At 41.1% G+C, this 14,955-nt stretch overlaps 2 protein-coding genes across 2 annotated transcripts in view; one reads left to right on the top strand and one right to left on the bottom strand.

Annotated features, from left to right (window-relative positions):
• Positions 1 to 458, bottom strand: part of LOC124184780 (gem-associated protein 5) — a 17,882-nt gene extending 17,424 nt beyond the window's left edge. The window contains exon 1 of the mRNA XM_046574863.1: positions 340 to 458. Coding sequence (XP_046430819.1) covers positions 340 to 345 — 6 coding nt within the window. The 5' untranslated portion in view covers positions 346 to 458. The remainder of the gene's footprint in view (positions 1 to 339) is intronic.
• LOC124184779 overlaps positions 1 to 14,765 on the top strand; it is a 22,626-nt gene extending 7,861 nt beyond the window's left edge. The window contains exons 14-26 of the mRNA XM_046574862.1: positions 378 to 520; positions 3,980 to 4,261; positions 4,739 to 6,108; positions 6,434 to 6,957; positions 8,921 to 9,165; positions 9,615 to 9,642; positions 9,943 to 10,083; positions 10,336 to 10,565; positions 11,736 to 11,850; positions 12,591 to 12,725; positions 13,262 to 13,368; positions 13,528 to 13,758; positions 14,316 to 14,765. Coding sequence (XP_046430818.1) covers positions 378 to 520; positions 3,980 to 4,261; positions 4,739 to 6,108; positions 6,434 to 6,957; positions 8,921 to 9,165; positions 9,615 to 9,642; positions 9,943 to 10,083; positions 10,336 to 10,565; positions 11,736 to 11,850; positions 12,591 to 12,725; positions 13,262 to 13,368; positions 13,528 to 13,758; positions 14,316 to 14,529 — 3,765 coding nt within the window. The 3' untranslated portion in view covers positions 14,530 to 14,765. The remainder of the gene's footprint in view (positions 1 to 377; positions 521 to 3,979; positions 4,262 to 4,738; positions 6,109 to 6,433; positions 6,958 to 8,920; positions 9,166 to 9,614; positions 9,643 to 9,942; positions 10,084 to 10,335; positions 10,566 to 11,735; positions 11,851 to 12,590; positions 12,726 to 13,261; positions 13,369 to 13,527; positions 13,759 to 14,315) is intronic.
• Positions 14,766 to 14,955: the final 190 nt, after the last annotated feature.

Consider the following 14,955-nt stretch of genomic DNA (forward strand, 5'->3'; position numbering starts at 1 on the left):
TCATTATCGCTATAGTCAAATCGTGAAAGAAATTTGATAAATCATTTGGGCTTAAAACCATGCGGATCTCACTATTTTTCGTCTTACAATCAGCAAAAGAATGGCCGTTGAAGGGGGGGAGGGGGGCTTTGAGTATGCTCTCAAGTGAAATTTTCATGACAAATGGGCGACCTTTTCTGTGCACCGTATTTATCTCATCTGCGCAGCCAAGTTACATTGCGTCGCTCCTTATCCGTGGATACAAGTGGAAATGTATTCTCGAATCTATATACCATACGCCTATTCTTCCGTTTGAATCGTCGCAGTCTCTTGTATACATCTTTGGTAGATAGTACTCACAATCATGACGGCATTTATCCGAGGTATATTGTTTCCAGGTCTCGCACAAGGTCGTCAGTACCAACGCCAGTACGACAGATCCCGCGACTCGAGTTGATGTACTCGAACCTGACTCGACGCCAGTTTGCGATATTCTTCGAGGCATTAACACGGGCTTCATTAACCACGACCTCTCTACAAAGTGAGTCTATTACAGACGTATATATCGCACCATACGCGGCATCTGAATCTGCGATGCAAGAGTGCTATAGTATAAACTGCATACTACGTGTGATGCGAAGGTTGCAAAAAACAGTGCACTGTAATGTAGTGAATCTTGCGTTCATTTCCTACGTACATACCTGCCTGAACGATCAGTCGCGTGTAGCTCACTCCAATTGCTTCCGTTCATTTCCACCCATTCAGTCTCAACGTATGGCTGTCATCTAACAAGTGCAATCTCGTACGAAATTGTGCCTAATAATTCCTTACCGATCCCAACTCCGAAAGTCTGGGGACGCGTCCTTAGTCCAGAAAGCTGCAAGAGATTTTCCAATCCTAAACCTGTTTATTATCTCTATCAATTATCCAGTTGTAAGTCATATCTTTACCAACTGTAAAGTAATCCAGCAGCGTGTTGGCTCCTACAAGTATCGTCATCGCAGCTTGTGTGACTGTGAGGAGCCATACGCACATGTGCATACATAATGTATATACATATACCGGGTGTACAATACAGATACGTCCAGACACGTTTGTAAGAGCTTTGCAAAAAAAAATGCCGACACATGTTCTTACTTGCAAGAGGGAGAGGAGATGCCCTCCGTATAAAATCCCCATGGTCCCGTCGGAAATCGAGATTCGTCCAGCGTTGCTGAGACGTAACCTCGGTGAACGCCTCACCACTCGCAATCAGCTGGTCGTTAGAAGCGATATAGATCAAGGTCGAGAACTTTTTGGACCCCTGAAAGTATAACCACATGTCTCTTCTACACTTGATCATCTTACGGACATAGATTCGGCACGATGGCATTCACTTTTCACGCTCCCTGCAGCTTCGCTTGGCTAAATATACATATGTATATGCGTTCGCGGTACATGGCATGCGAGCTTTGCAGTTTACTTATGATCCTATGTATTATGTAATTGCGTATGCGGGCACGTATCATACGACAACTATTCAGTAACTGAGAGAGGGGTACATCAGTATTACGTGGACGTGGATCAGTGGTTTTCCTACTGTAAATTTATACAGAATCCTGTACCAATATCACCGAGTGGGGGACGTATCACGATACCGTATGAATTTGCAGTAGGCTTGGCTTTGATTGCAACAGTTTGCAGCGTATTGTACATTTGTTATATTGTAAATAATCATTACTGATCTTGATATTCACCTCGTATTTTGTACCACTAGTAAACGTAATGTAGCTGGTTTTGAGCCATTGTATAATCGCATATCTTTCTTTTCTCAATGTGGTACTCAAAAACGCTGTTCAGTTATATTTTCGTTTTTTGACTATTTCACTCATTTGGAAAATTGTTCATTTAATTTTTAAACCGAACTCAAAGTATTACCTCATACATCGTATATCCTAAGTGGATAGATGTATACTTTTTAGTGGCGAGATTACAACTTTTTTTTTTTTTAAATCCACTTTTCCAACCGGGATATACCTGTTAACTTGAATTATGAATGATAACGATAATTTTCCAAATGGAAGGAATACTTGAAAAATGAAAATAGTATAACTGATAGTCATTTTAAGTACACAGATATGGTACGCGTGCATACTGTAGGTACACGGTTTCGGAAAGAAAAACAAAGAAAACTGTTGGAAGTATCAAAACGCACGCTGCGTTTATTATTTATAATACGCTATTCGCGATTTCTTCATAATTTACTGCTATGTACACGACGAGTTTGCAAAAACTGGAATCGATTGATATTAGAAGTTTTGAACGACAGTTTACCTCTCGAATTGTTATGCAATTACGTTTTTGAACTTTCTAAATCTTGTGTTTTGCGAGAATCGGATTTTGTTGCTCAATTTGAAAATTTTCCCAGCATGATCTCGTTGCCGCATGTTTCAGAACGCTGTCTGGATCAGTTATACAGACCATAGTTAGGTATGGAGAATTCGCAGTATTCGCAGTAATGAAACGCGCCGTTAATCCTCACCATTAAGGCTGGCCCTCGGCCATCGTGCGTTTCAGGGCTCGTGATGAACTAATGAATACCCAGTAAAACCATGAACGTAAACATCTGCACAATAGATCGGTCTCATAATAAATTAATTTTCTACGTATTTATCGGCTAATTGCAATGTTCGTTTACTGCAAATATACGGGAGGGATACAGATGTGCGTGATTACAGGTATATGATATCCGTCGTAGGCAGACCGATACGTGGTGTAAAAGTACCAGCACAAAACGCATTAGCAGAATTGATTTCGATATTTATTCTGGAAAGATTTCACCCAAATTCAATTCGATCGGTATATTTTTATTTCTCGCGTAATCCGGTGATCCACTCGTGAGTCGTGCCTTATATACACCAGTGCTAAGAATTCCCGACGGCTTGGAAATAAACTGTATTATAAAGTGCGAGTGGATTTGTTTATTTTTCTGCCAAAATACTGCCGTCGAGTAATAATATCTTTTCAGATTCATCTGCAACGCCTTGACTCGACATTAAATTGGGATTGAAATCGCGACACCGCGCAAGCGCACGAGTCATAAGATGTTCTATCGTCGTGTTAAAAAATTGCATTTCTAGTCATCGGCAACTTCAAATGTTGATCACTGAATGCAATTGATTTTTTTCAAAGCAAATTTGTAACATTTTTCGAGTCATATGGTGGGAACCCCATATGAATGTATAATTATCTAGTGTATTCTCATATTTTATAATCAGGAGAACTTTGCAAAGACTTAGACTTGTAAAATTTTTCGCTTAGACGTGAAAACTCGCTGGGAAACGATTGAGTTTTATCTGTCATTCTATAATTTTTTATCCCGATAAATGCATATCGAAAATCGTCGTAAAATATTATGATAACGACTATAATTATGATCAGTAAAAAGTGGGCTTGGAAAATACCGGAAAAAGAATTTGCTTCAAATCTAGCACGCGTTATACGTTTAATTATTTTATCACGCCGTGCAAAGAAAACTGTGCATGTTTGTTCGATCATTTTACATGCCCACGAAAATAGAGGGCAGCGGCCTTCAGCCTTGCGGTGGTCCGTGACATTCATTTTTATTACCGTGATATTTCACAAGTTTCCGGTAACGTAATTGTCAAATACCGGTGACGTGCGTTCGGCATGATATAGTATTTGCAATTTACGAATAACGTCAATCGAAAAATTACAGTAAAGCTTAAACGCCCGTCGTGGAGGTAAAAGCCCAGCTCTAACAATTGCGTCATTGCGATAATGTGCCGTTTAATTATTACCATATGTGAAATGACAGAATTCCACTGCGTAGTTATAATGATTACTATGCGCACACAGTATATGTGCATTATCGATGTGTAATCATTTCATTTTACCCAAGAATTAAGGTCACTTATCCCTTGTACGCGGATTGTAGAATATATAACACGTATGTCTGTGCTCCTAAAAATAGCATACATACATGTCCCTCGCACTTTAGTTGGGGAACGGAAAAACATCCGCACAAGGAAAAGGAAAAAAGGGTCGCATCGCTGGCCGAGGTAAAATCTGGAGATGCGTCTGCAGCGGCCACCAGCACTCCTCGTTCTTCACCGCTGCCGTGCAGCTCGAGGCGGTCCTCCAGCCTGGAAGTTTGCGAAGAGGCGATAATCGACCCCATCGTCGCTGCCTTAGATGAGATCATTCAAAGTTCCGGCTGCGCCAACGGAGATCCCGATCTAGCACACAGCCCTAGAAAATCCCTGCGGGAGCATAAATCCAGGTGATTAACAACATTATCAATTTTTCAGAACAACGCAAGATCTGTATAAACAAGTATAAACAACTCATCGAAGCTCAACGAGTTCTCGGCTGGAGTTATTTACGCTTATCCTTCTGTCCGTACGTATTATACACATGCATATATACCGAAACATTAATAAAAATTGAATGAAATAATTATACAGGGAATCTCTGGTGAAAAGTTAGACTTGGGCATGTGTTTGCACTGGCGGGTGATCGCATGGCTCGGAGTCTATCCTTTCATCGGAGATTCTCTGTATACACTGAAACACTGAACTCGGGAAAGCCGTATGCAGTAAGTACGTACATTCGTCGATGACACGTCTGAGAAATTTTCATGCATTCAATATTAAGGTAAAGAAAAACAAAGCTAAGGGTTGAGTGGGAAAAAGAAAGTTGCTATTCGATTTGACCAACAAATTGTGTGCTAGGAAACTATATTATTTACTCGGTGCAGGTACGTTCAAACTCCACCATCGCGTCGAGAGTTTGAATGTGATTGCTCGTCAGACTCCTGTGATGTTGAATCTCCCCCGTCGCTGATAACCGCTGATGCTGAGTCAAGACTATCGAATGCAACTGTCACGGGCTGGTCTGAATCGGGATCCGAGCTCAACCGCAGTTTTTTGGAAACCCGCGCCTGGAGATGCCAGGGGACAGAAATTATGGACGATTCTTCCGACGATAAGGAGAGCAATTTGAGATACAGCCTGGATAAAGCACTTGTGACGGTGACGCGGGTGGATCCAACTTTACATACGACGGACATTGGAGACCCGTCACCGTTAACGATAACTAGGACGGACCCGACTCCCGGAACGTATCGTACAGAGCCTGCCTTGGCCCCGATCCAACATTCAGTGGCCGGTTCTGGGACTTCGAGTTGCGAGGATAACGGCTGCGACGTTGTGGAAGATCTAAATGTTGACTTGGAGAAACTGACTCTGAGAACAACATCGAGCATTGAACGACACCCCGTGGAGAAGAAATCGGCTGGAAATTTTCAGTCTTATGACAACGTACCGAAACGAAAATCATCGGTATACCACCAGTTCTTCGATCCCTGTAAACTTGACGGAGGTCGAGATACCTCGGTAAGAAGATCCACGAATTCTTTAAGGGTGCGAAAATACACACGTTCGAATCAAGGCACGAAATGCAATAAATTACTGTCAAGACCGTCAAGGAAACTTGCTGAGCCGTTGATCAGCGACTCTGAGACATTCAGTAATAACTTCTGCAGGGCAGAATCGGAAGATTACCTTGCGAGCCTGTCAGCTGGGTCGGGGCAACTCGACATGGATAACGTACGACCTTTTTCTCCCACCCCGATTGGTCATCAGGTTTCTACAGAAAAAAACGATGAAATTTCGACCATTTATAGCAGTGATGGCGGTGGTCGGGTGAAGAGTGCACCAGCAGTGATGGCACAAACCGAAACAACATGCAACGTTTCTCCGACGATACCGCAACGTGGTAGTTTCATGTTCGACTCTGCACAGTGTAACGGGACTGATGATTCACACGCGAGGATCGATTTCATCTCAGGAACGACAGAATCTTCGGTTGAATTATTGTCCTTAAATCTTTGCGAAACGACCGTAGTGTCGGAGATTGAGGATGTTAATCCGGTGGAGTCGAGAGCGACCCATCGTACGGTAACGCGGTACACAGAGCCAGACGAAACGGTCAAACCACCGCACGATGAGGACCTAACTGAACCTTCCGGACCGTCCTACGTTTCCATCGCAGGTGTGGATATTCCGATGGCAGAAAGTGATCGAGTTCCCTGGATAGTCGAACGTCAACAGTCACACAGGGTACTTGGTTAGTATTAAAGTGTTGCACGGCAAAGCATTGCGAAACTGACATCAAATTCGAATTCTTACGTTTTCGTATACGCCGAGTGTACTGTGACCTACGTCATGAGAAAAATGGTGCGCTTTTTCTTGGTTACACTTGGAACGATGAATTTCCGTATGTTTTTCTTTCCAGAATTCAGCTGCCTATCCAAAGACAGCCAATTGAATTTTTTTTTCCGTCATATCGTATACATGTGCCTTACAGGAAAAACACCTGTTTTTCTTTTTTCCAATTTCCATATTTTTTTAATTCTTGATTGACTTATACCTGGTTTCAAACATGCTTGCAGAATCGATGTTGCCGGGGAAGCCTAGCAAGTCGGAAGCAAGCCTTGAAAGCTGCCGGACCACGTACGCAATTATGGGCGCTCGTAGCTTCCAGCTGCAGACACCAACATTTTGCCCCTCCAACCACGAGATACTCGGTGACGTTGCTTTAGCCAACGTCGAGCGAGGGCGTAGCAACGATTGCGAAATATCGCCCCGATCCAGGTCAGTTGAGCGCGCGATGTCCAGCGAGGAAGATAGTTCCGATTCAGAGTGCGCCCGTGACCAGATTGACTGCGAGGATAACGTACAGGTGGTCGTACCACCACGACCATCACCACCATCAAGATCGACATCACCGCCACCTTTGCTATCGCCAATTCGACCGCACCAACCGCCACAGACGGAGGCAGCGTCCTCGCACCCTTGCAATCAAAATGTCATTTCCGCATTTGCTTTCCAAGAGCCACCACCGCCACCATACAGGGATAGAACAGAGAATAGAGTTGCCGAAGAATCGGTGGAAAATCGTAAACATCGACTTAAGGTTCGTAACGATGAGTACAAGTTTCATAGATCTGATATACGTGATAGAATAATATGTACGTAATATTTTTCATCACAACACCGTCATTCTGTACATGGGCGGAAAATAACACTTTCATTGCTTGTGCTTAGCATTTCAGTGCAAGTGTATGACCTTCGAAATTGGATAAAATTATCTGCTGACATCTGACGCGCGCGAGATCTTTCGGCAACCCTTTTTAAGTTATCAAACCGTTGAGGAACCGCTGCTTATAATTAAAAGTCACGCACACATGTCTTGGCTGTTACAAGTGAGGAGAATCAATGCATAGTTTCATTAGATGTTATTTTCGCTCCACACGGCGGCAAACATGAATTAGTGATAAGATTTTTTTTGCTGAATTGTTTTTCAAATTAGTTATATTCAAATTACATCACATTATTTCCAATGCAAAGTTTCCACAACATTATCATGATGAAATCATTACTTTGCTAATATTGAAGCTATAGCTCGGAGCGTTTTTTCACTTATTTGCGCGGGAAATCGAAAAAAATGCCGCGAAAAAAAACTTGTACTGAAAAAAAAATTGAGCTAAAATTCTTATGATTGACAATAAAAATCTGCACGACAGATTTATATATATGTTGGAAAGGAAAGACGAAAAATAGGTGTTTAAAACGTTTGATTTCCATGGATTTATGATTACGGCGCCCGTGCCTGCGTTGATTCGAGGCATCGTTCCTGATACGCAAAGAAAAGGAGGTCTTATTGTTAGCAATGTAAAACAAAATTCATGTGAATATATCTAGTTTTCAGCGTCCTTGCAATATTCCGGATAAATTTGATATGATCGAGGCTGGGTTAAGTTACGTCAGATATGCATATAATTCGCGGATATTTTGTATACCTGTTTTCCGTGTGCTTGTACTGCTTACGTGGTGTGTAATAATATTTACTTTAGATTTGTTTCTACCATAATTTTTCTCGGGATAATTTTCCAACGAAATTCCTTAAGATTCTTTCCGGCATTCCATTTTATATTGAACTAAAACGAGGAATTAATAACGCAGATTCGGAATGCGAATTTCCCGATGGCTCGACAAACGTCTACGCTATGTGTAAATATTTTACACTCATGTCCGTTTTATGTATAAGGTATATGTATAGTATATACACACGTATGGTAGAATGTGGGGTCTATGAGAACACACAGGAACATTAGCTTAACTTTGTATTCGCGGTACCCTGAACTTGATTGTTCGTTGCACCTTGAAGCACTTTGAAATTTCTCGTATTTCTGCTCTGCTCAACCTCAGGCTTGCTCGTTTTATTTTTTGCTGTGGTACTGCCTTTCAAAAATCATAACAAATCCACCTATTGCGAGCCTGAAGTACCCTCCTGTACATATATCTACATCTATATTTAGATAGCACTCGTTCAAGGCTCGAGCTATACGCGAACGCGTTTAGATAAGCTTCGTGCTTGCCTTTATTGCAGTAGAATTTCACTATTTCGAATGCTTCGGAATTGTATGAGATTCGGGTTTTGTTACCGTCGATATTTTTTCAAAGACTAAAAAAAGACGTGACTCGCGAACGAATGATTATAAAAAATTCTGTGGTCAAGATCATTAGCCGTGCCTGAAACAAAGGGTACAGTTATACAGAGAGGATTCCTTGAGGGTTAACGATGCAAAAAACGTTTCGCCCCTTAGAAAAAAATTTCGTTAGCCGCAGATAGAAATTATACCGTAAACCGTATATAAAACAGATAGAGAATCAATTTTCTGTCTGTTTCTTTACCGTTTTTGGTACATTTTCTGTTCGTTCCAATCCACGTCTAAGGAAATCTTTACTACGGCCATGTACTCATATGAAAAGCTGCGGAGTTGTCAGCATTCTTGCGATTTGGGCCTGCATGGAGTAACTGATCGAATCTAGTTTTCTTCTATGCATTGCTTATGGTACAAATTTGTGATTTTCAGAAAACTGAACGACTGCGTCGTTCGCTATCCGAGGGTGACAATAGCGCTTGCCGAGAGAGCTTCCGATGCCGATGCAGCTGCGGCTGTAGTGCGGCTCAGAGTAGAATACTTGATGTCCCTGGTGGAACTGGGGACACTCTTGAAGCCTGTGAACACCAACTGAATCTGGGGGCATTTCCTAATTTACCGGATGCGCGTCTGATCGAGCTTGGACTATCGGATCCTCCCTATGGCCATGAACTTTGGTACTGATTGTCATCTATAACATATATACATGTATATATCGAAAGGTAGCAAAGCATACAGAGCTTACCGTGATGTGGGAGAGTATTCTTTGAATGGTTGCATACATTCAGTATAGCTGTGTAATTTCGGTGAGCTTATATGTACCCCACCAGCCACGCCGCCCAACCTTGTCCATTTTATTATAATACTTAAATCGGTAAAAGCTTATATGATAAATCATCTTTTGTATTATGTATTATGTTTTTGTCATTCTTAATTCAACATGCAGCATCATATCGGTACAACATAACTGTTCCATTATCCGAACTTTGTGTAACTACTGATTTCAAACAACACTTGAATTTCAAAAATAGAGTTTTATGAAATATCAGGAAAGATAAATTTAACGTACGTCAAAAATCGAAAATGAAAAAAATGCAATTAAACATGTCTTCTGTTTCTGTTACAGCGACCGCATAAGCGAGGATGAACTCGAGGTAATGAACGCCGTTATAGTAGTTTGGTTATTCTATTTTAAGTCTCCCGCTATGATGTCACGTTAAAAAAGAGTTTTTTATATTGTTAAATTCAAATTTTTCTTCATTATCGATCCTACACCGAACCAACCAGCTCCAATTACATGTACCTCGAATTTTTCAAAATTTCATCTCTTTTGACCCCACCGCTGGTGTGCGAGATCAGAGAGCCTGCTTAAGCCCGCTTAAATAGATGGTGTCTAAGTATTTTGGTGCACGTCCCACGAATGTAACAAATTTTTACACTCCATCCGGAACCAGCGAAAATATACGGCGCTTTCGATTGGATTGGGAACGGACAGAGCAACGCTGCCGCGGAGGTTGGCACTCAGTTTACGACAAAGAGACCAGGCTGAGCGCAATCTCGCTACGGAAGTCGGAAGGATGCAACGTGACATTCAGGTGAGGTTGAATCATATACGTACATGACGGTATTCCTATTTACAATAAAGTAACTGGCGTGCATGTGGGCTCGAGTGCGTCTCTTTCACGTATCGTGATTAACGTGCAACAATGTCATTCGAATACGCGACACGTGTATACCAATATAGGTAAGTGTGTGCAAGCCGTGTAGAGGTTTACGCGTGCCATCAACGCCGGCTAATTCATGCAGCAAATGATCCTCTGATTTATTATATTGCCGTTGATCGTCAGGCCCTCGCCCCGCTGTGCGTGGATCGAGAATCCGTAGAGCGAGTCGAGCGAGTCAGACACCAGTTGGAGATGATTTCGCGATGTGCCCTAAGAGTATCTTGCACGGCTGAGCTCCTCGGCGCTACGCATCAGGAGCGTCGAGTTTCCAGGGCAACTCTTCTTGCCGATAGGTACCTACAGGCTTTACGGGCCAGGTGTGACAAACTTGCCGCCGAGCTCGCAGAGACAAAGTGAGAAGAACTTCCCTCATGACTCGTTTAATTTCATTTTCAATTCTGCTCTACGTTGTTCGGCTTCCTTTCGCGGTTATACATGTAGACTAACGACGAGCTCTACCTGCGTATAATGAAGTACAATATAGTACTTAGAGATTGCTGCCTTAAACCTCAAATCATGCTATTAGCCTTTAATGAGTAGCGAACAATTTTTCGGAAAAGTTATCGACACGTGCTACAGGCTTTATAAGACAATGTTATTTTGCAGTAGCCAAGGAATATTATACCTAGAATGACTGTACATTGACTCGGATGGCATACATACACTATATTTCAAATCTAAGGGCAGAACACAGGGATAAAAAAAATTCATGGCTTCAACAATGAGGTCCGTAGTGAAATAGTCCTATCACCTTCAAATTACCTATGCCGCATGTCAATGATAACCGATTGACGATTACTTCAGATCATGCCGTTATATTTCATTTAACAAAAACCGTATTACGTGTGTTCTGATCATTCGCAGTTAACTTCTATGCTACTGTATATACCTATACTCAAAGTGCAAGATATTTAATGAATTAAAAATCTGTTAACTTCTTTCAATAATATCTCCTTTTTTTCACGATTGTTTTTTACCAATTTCTTAAAATTTGTTAAATATTCAATAACGTGAGAACTGACAAGTTGAAACTATAAATTCTTGTACATTTTTTAGCGTTTTTAAATGAAAACCCATTTTGCCCATCGAGTGGCACATTCAGCCACAACGATTCTATTAATAACATTTTCTTTAAATTATATTCTTAATTACCCTGAATTACGCTTGTGTATACTGGGAATATATGCGGTGAAAGTGGCCACTGACACTCAAGGAGGAGGTCATTCTTATACAGAGGCAATGGAAGACACGAAATTAACTCGACTCTAGATTCGAGCATTATAGCCGCCTTCCGCAAATACTCCTCGTATACGTATCAAACAATTGTTGGAATTCGGAACCCATCGCAGGGATACGAAGGGCTCTTTTAACACCAGACAATTATTGTATTAATGTAAGGTGTAGTTTATATCCCGCCGAACAACGAAGTAGCCGAACAATCATGAATACAAATTGGTCTCCAGTAATAGTTCGTTTCTCCGTGCGTGGGTACTCGAAATATGTACGTGTCGATAACGTTACAGGCGCATCCTGATTGACAACAACATTGTTGTTGAGGAGAATCCGAGTGAACTCGTCGACGACGGTGTCCCCCGGGTCCGGTATCGCGGGATACCGCCTGCCAGCCGTACGGCAACGGTGCGAAGAACCTTTGTTTTGATCACATAACATGCAGCCCGCTTATATTCACTTCATTCCTTTCACATTCCAAACGTATACCTACGACTTTTCCATCATCCTTCGATCGATACTTCGTCGATTCCGAATTTCAAATTTTCCGGTTATTCCAAAATAGCATTTTGTGTACCAAGGGAAAAAGCCCGCGGACTTCGGCCTTTGCAGAACGATTCGGGGACGAGTAATAGCCCTTCGCTCGTTGTGCGCACCGTATTTTTTTTAAATCTATGGATTTTGCGTTTTTGTTTCCAAATCGGAGGCCATTCGATCTGACAATGAAACATTTTCGTGTAAGATTAATTGTTTCCTCGATAGTTGAAGGAATCACTGAAAATCGGGCGTCCTTCATACGTATAATATATGTATAATGTATATACTTGTACGAAACTTTCACGACTTCGTATTTTTTGTTTTTGTTCAGTTCGGCATATGAACAAATTTCTCTGCTTCTTTCCGTAATACGTTTCAGAGGAAATTCTAGTTTGATTCCGGAAATTTACCGATTTTCTCTGTAATTATCCAAAAATCGTCGTTTGTTTTAATATTATTATATGAATCATAATTTCCACCATATTTCCCATTAATCGTTTCATGTTTTCCGAGTGATCCTCGCTTCCTGGCAATTGATTGAAAAGATGGTGAATTAATATATCTTCTTTTTGTGTATTTTAAAAATTTTAATTCGATTTCAAATTTCATAGGTGTCTAGGAGAAGGGCCAGCATCGCAACGATATCTCGACCCGCAACGGTCAATTCCCTGCAAGAGGCATTAACAAAGGCAACGCCTCATCATATAGCGGCGAATCCGACTCGTTGCACTCGGTGCCTACCGATCGTTAGTGCGATTTCCCTAAATTTTAACCGACAAAAATACCGATAAGCTATAGAGAAATCGCATCGAGAAGGTACGCTCCAGTGCAGTGAGTCGAATTTGTTATATTTATAAATTTCATGAATTTACGTTGCTGCCTTGCGTAGATCCGCGAATCGTATAGACGCATACATATACTCATGTACGATATTGTACATGTATACTACTTTGGTATGTATGTATACCCGAATAAAGTCGATTCTGACCCCCATCCCCCCTAATTTTAGCGGGTCAGAAGTAAGGCCGGCAGTACCAGCATCTAACTTATAGCGCCTATTGAATAACACACGTCGAAATCTTGCGGTCCCGATTTTATGCCCTTTTCGAGACCCGTCAACCTTTGTCCGGAACCTTATTTTTCTTATCCTGCTTATGAATTTTTAAGGATAATTTTAATGGACAAAGTCCAATAAGACACTCTGCACGTGGCACAAAACCAAATTATCTAAGACATTTTTTGTGACGTCTATAATAATTCATAATGATTGCCAATCATACAGGATAATGCGAGACAGCAGCGTGTCTCTATATCCGGTAGAATGACATTGAGACGGCCTTCGCTCAGTTACGATACGCAGAGGTGGGACGAGAAATTGGATAGGACAGAGTTAGTATAAAAATATGAATATTATACGAATTTCATATCTTTGCACGTGCTGCGGCTTATGGTCGAACGAAAGGCGGTAGCGAACGCGTTCGACTTTATAGATATACGAAGATAATACAAACAATTATTATTATATATGAATATTTTCAACGGTTCCAGCAGCAGTTCAAGCAGCGTCGGAGAGCTAAGAGAAATATTCGAGCAGGCCGAGTCAAGGCGCGGATCGAAGGAAGAAAATAACAATTTGATTCGCCGCCAGTTGAACAACTTCAGCGTGGCTGGTTGCGAAAACGGTGATTCGGATACGTTTATAAGTACCAGAGGGGATTCGACCATTTTTCAAACTCAAGTCAGAGATGAGGAATTACTAACTGAAAACACATCACCGCGGTAATTTCTGATTCATTATTGCTGTTGTAGTATTAACATTATTCTCATCCAGTTTTCAATATCCCCAATTAAAGTGATGCAGCCGCTCGCGTTACGATCATACCTGCATTGTATAACTTACAGGTATATATAGCTAGGAATTTTTATCAAAACATCATGAATTACCCACCTGTCATAAGTGCAATATACTTATTTGTACAAACACGCGTAGTAAATTATCCATTGCAGTTAGAAGCCTATAATTTACTTGCTCCTGCGTTATGATGGGTTACTTCATACTTCTAAAAATTACAAAGCATCTTAATTGAAGAAATCCCCCATAACAATTCATGAGTTTAGCCATAATACGGAGTACGAATAATTAAATTAACCCCTAGCGGGTCCTTTTATAATTTTGAAAGATTTACGCCCATGCAATTCCGACTTTTATTCGAAAACTTGTATGTTTTGTAATGTTGCTTGCCCTACTTTGTCACACATATTTACGTTGTGCATCATACACACATAACATATGCTACACTTCCAAACCTGAATAAACGTATCCCTTTTTGTTACAGCCGAAGAGTGCCTCCAGTCTATGGAATGTTGAGGGATCAAGTTTCTCGGCTGCCTGTATTTTGGTACATTTTGTTTGTTGCAGTATTTTTTTTCGGTTTCTACAGTAACCGGTACGTAACCACGAGATACATGGCGCCTTTGAAGTGGTGGTCGATCGAAGAAATATTCCAAAGATACGGCTACTTTCGGCGCAATCCGCCACCTCCTGTCTGATCCTACTTCTTTTATTGTATTTGTATAATACCGACAATATGGTTCAGTTTAATCCGGTTGATAGACTGGATTGCAACGTGTCCATGACGTGCGTTCTTACACACAGAATTACCGCAAGTGATTCGAGTTATGCGGCTTAGCATATACTTCTATATTATCTATAATATTATTTCGTGCAGTAACATTTATATAAATTACACTAGATTCGTCAGCAATAAAGTATTCTGTCTACAGTATAAGAACCTTTGAGAATTTAGTACCTTCGCTATCTCTTCTCATAAATAGAAGTTAAATTTTGGAATCTCAAATCGCGAATAACTCGAGAACGGTGATAGATACGGCAAAACTAACGAAATTTGGCAATTACGAATGTTAATGTTATGGAGTAGATCGAGCGCGTGTCGAAAAGAATCCCATTTCGAAATG

Source organism: Neodiprion fabricii, chromosome 6 (genome assembly GCF_021155785.1).
Source record: "Neodiprion fabricii isolate iyNeoFabr1 chromosome 6, iyNeoFabr1.1, whole genome shotgun sequence".
NCBI lineage: Eukaryota > Metazoa > Arthropoda > Insecta > Hymenoptera > Diprionidae > Neodiprion > Neodiprion fabricii.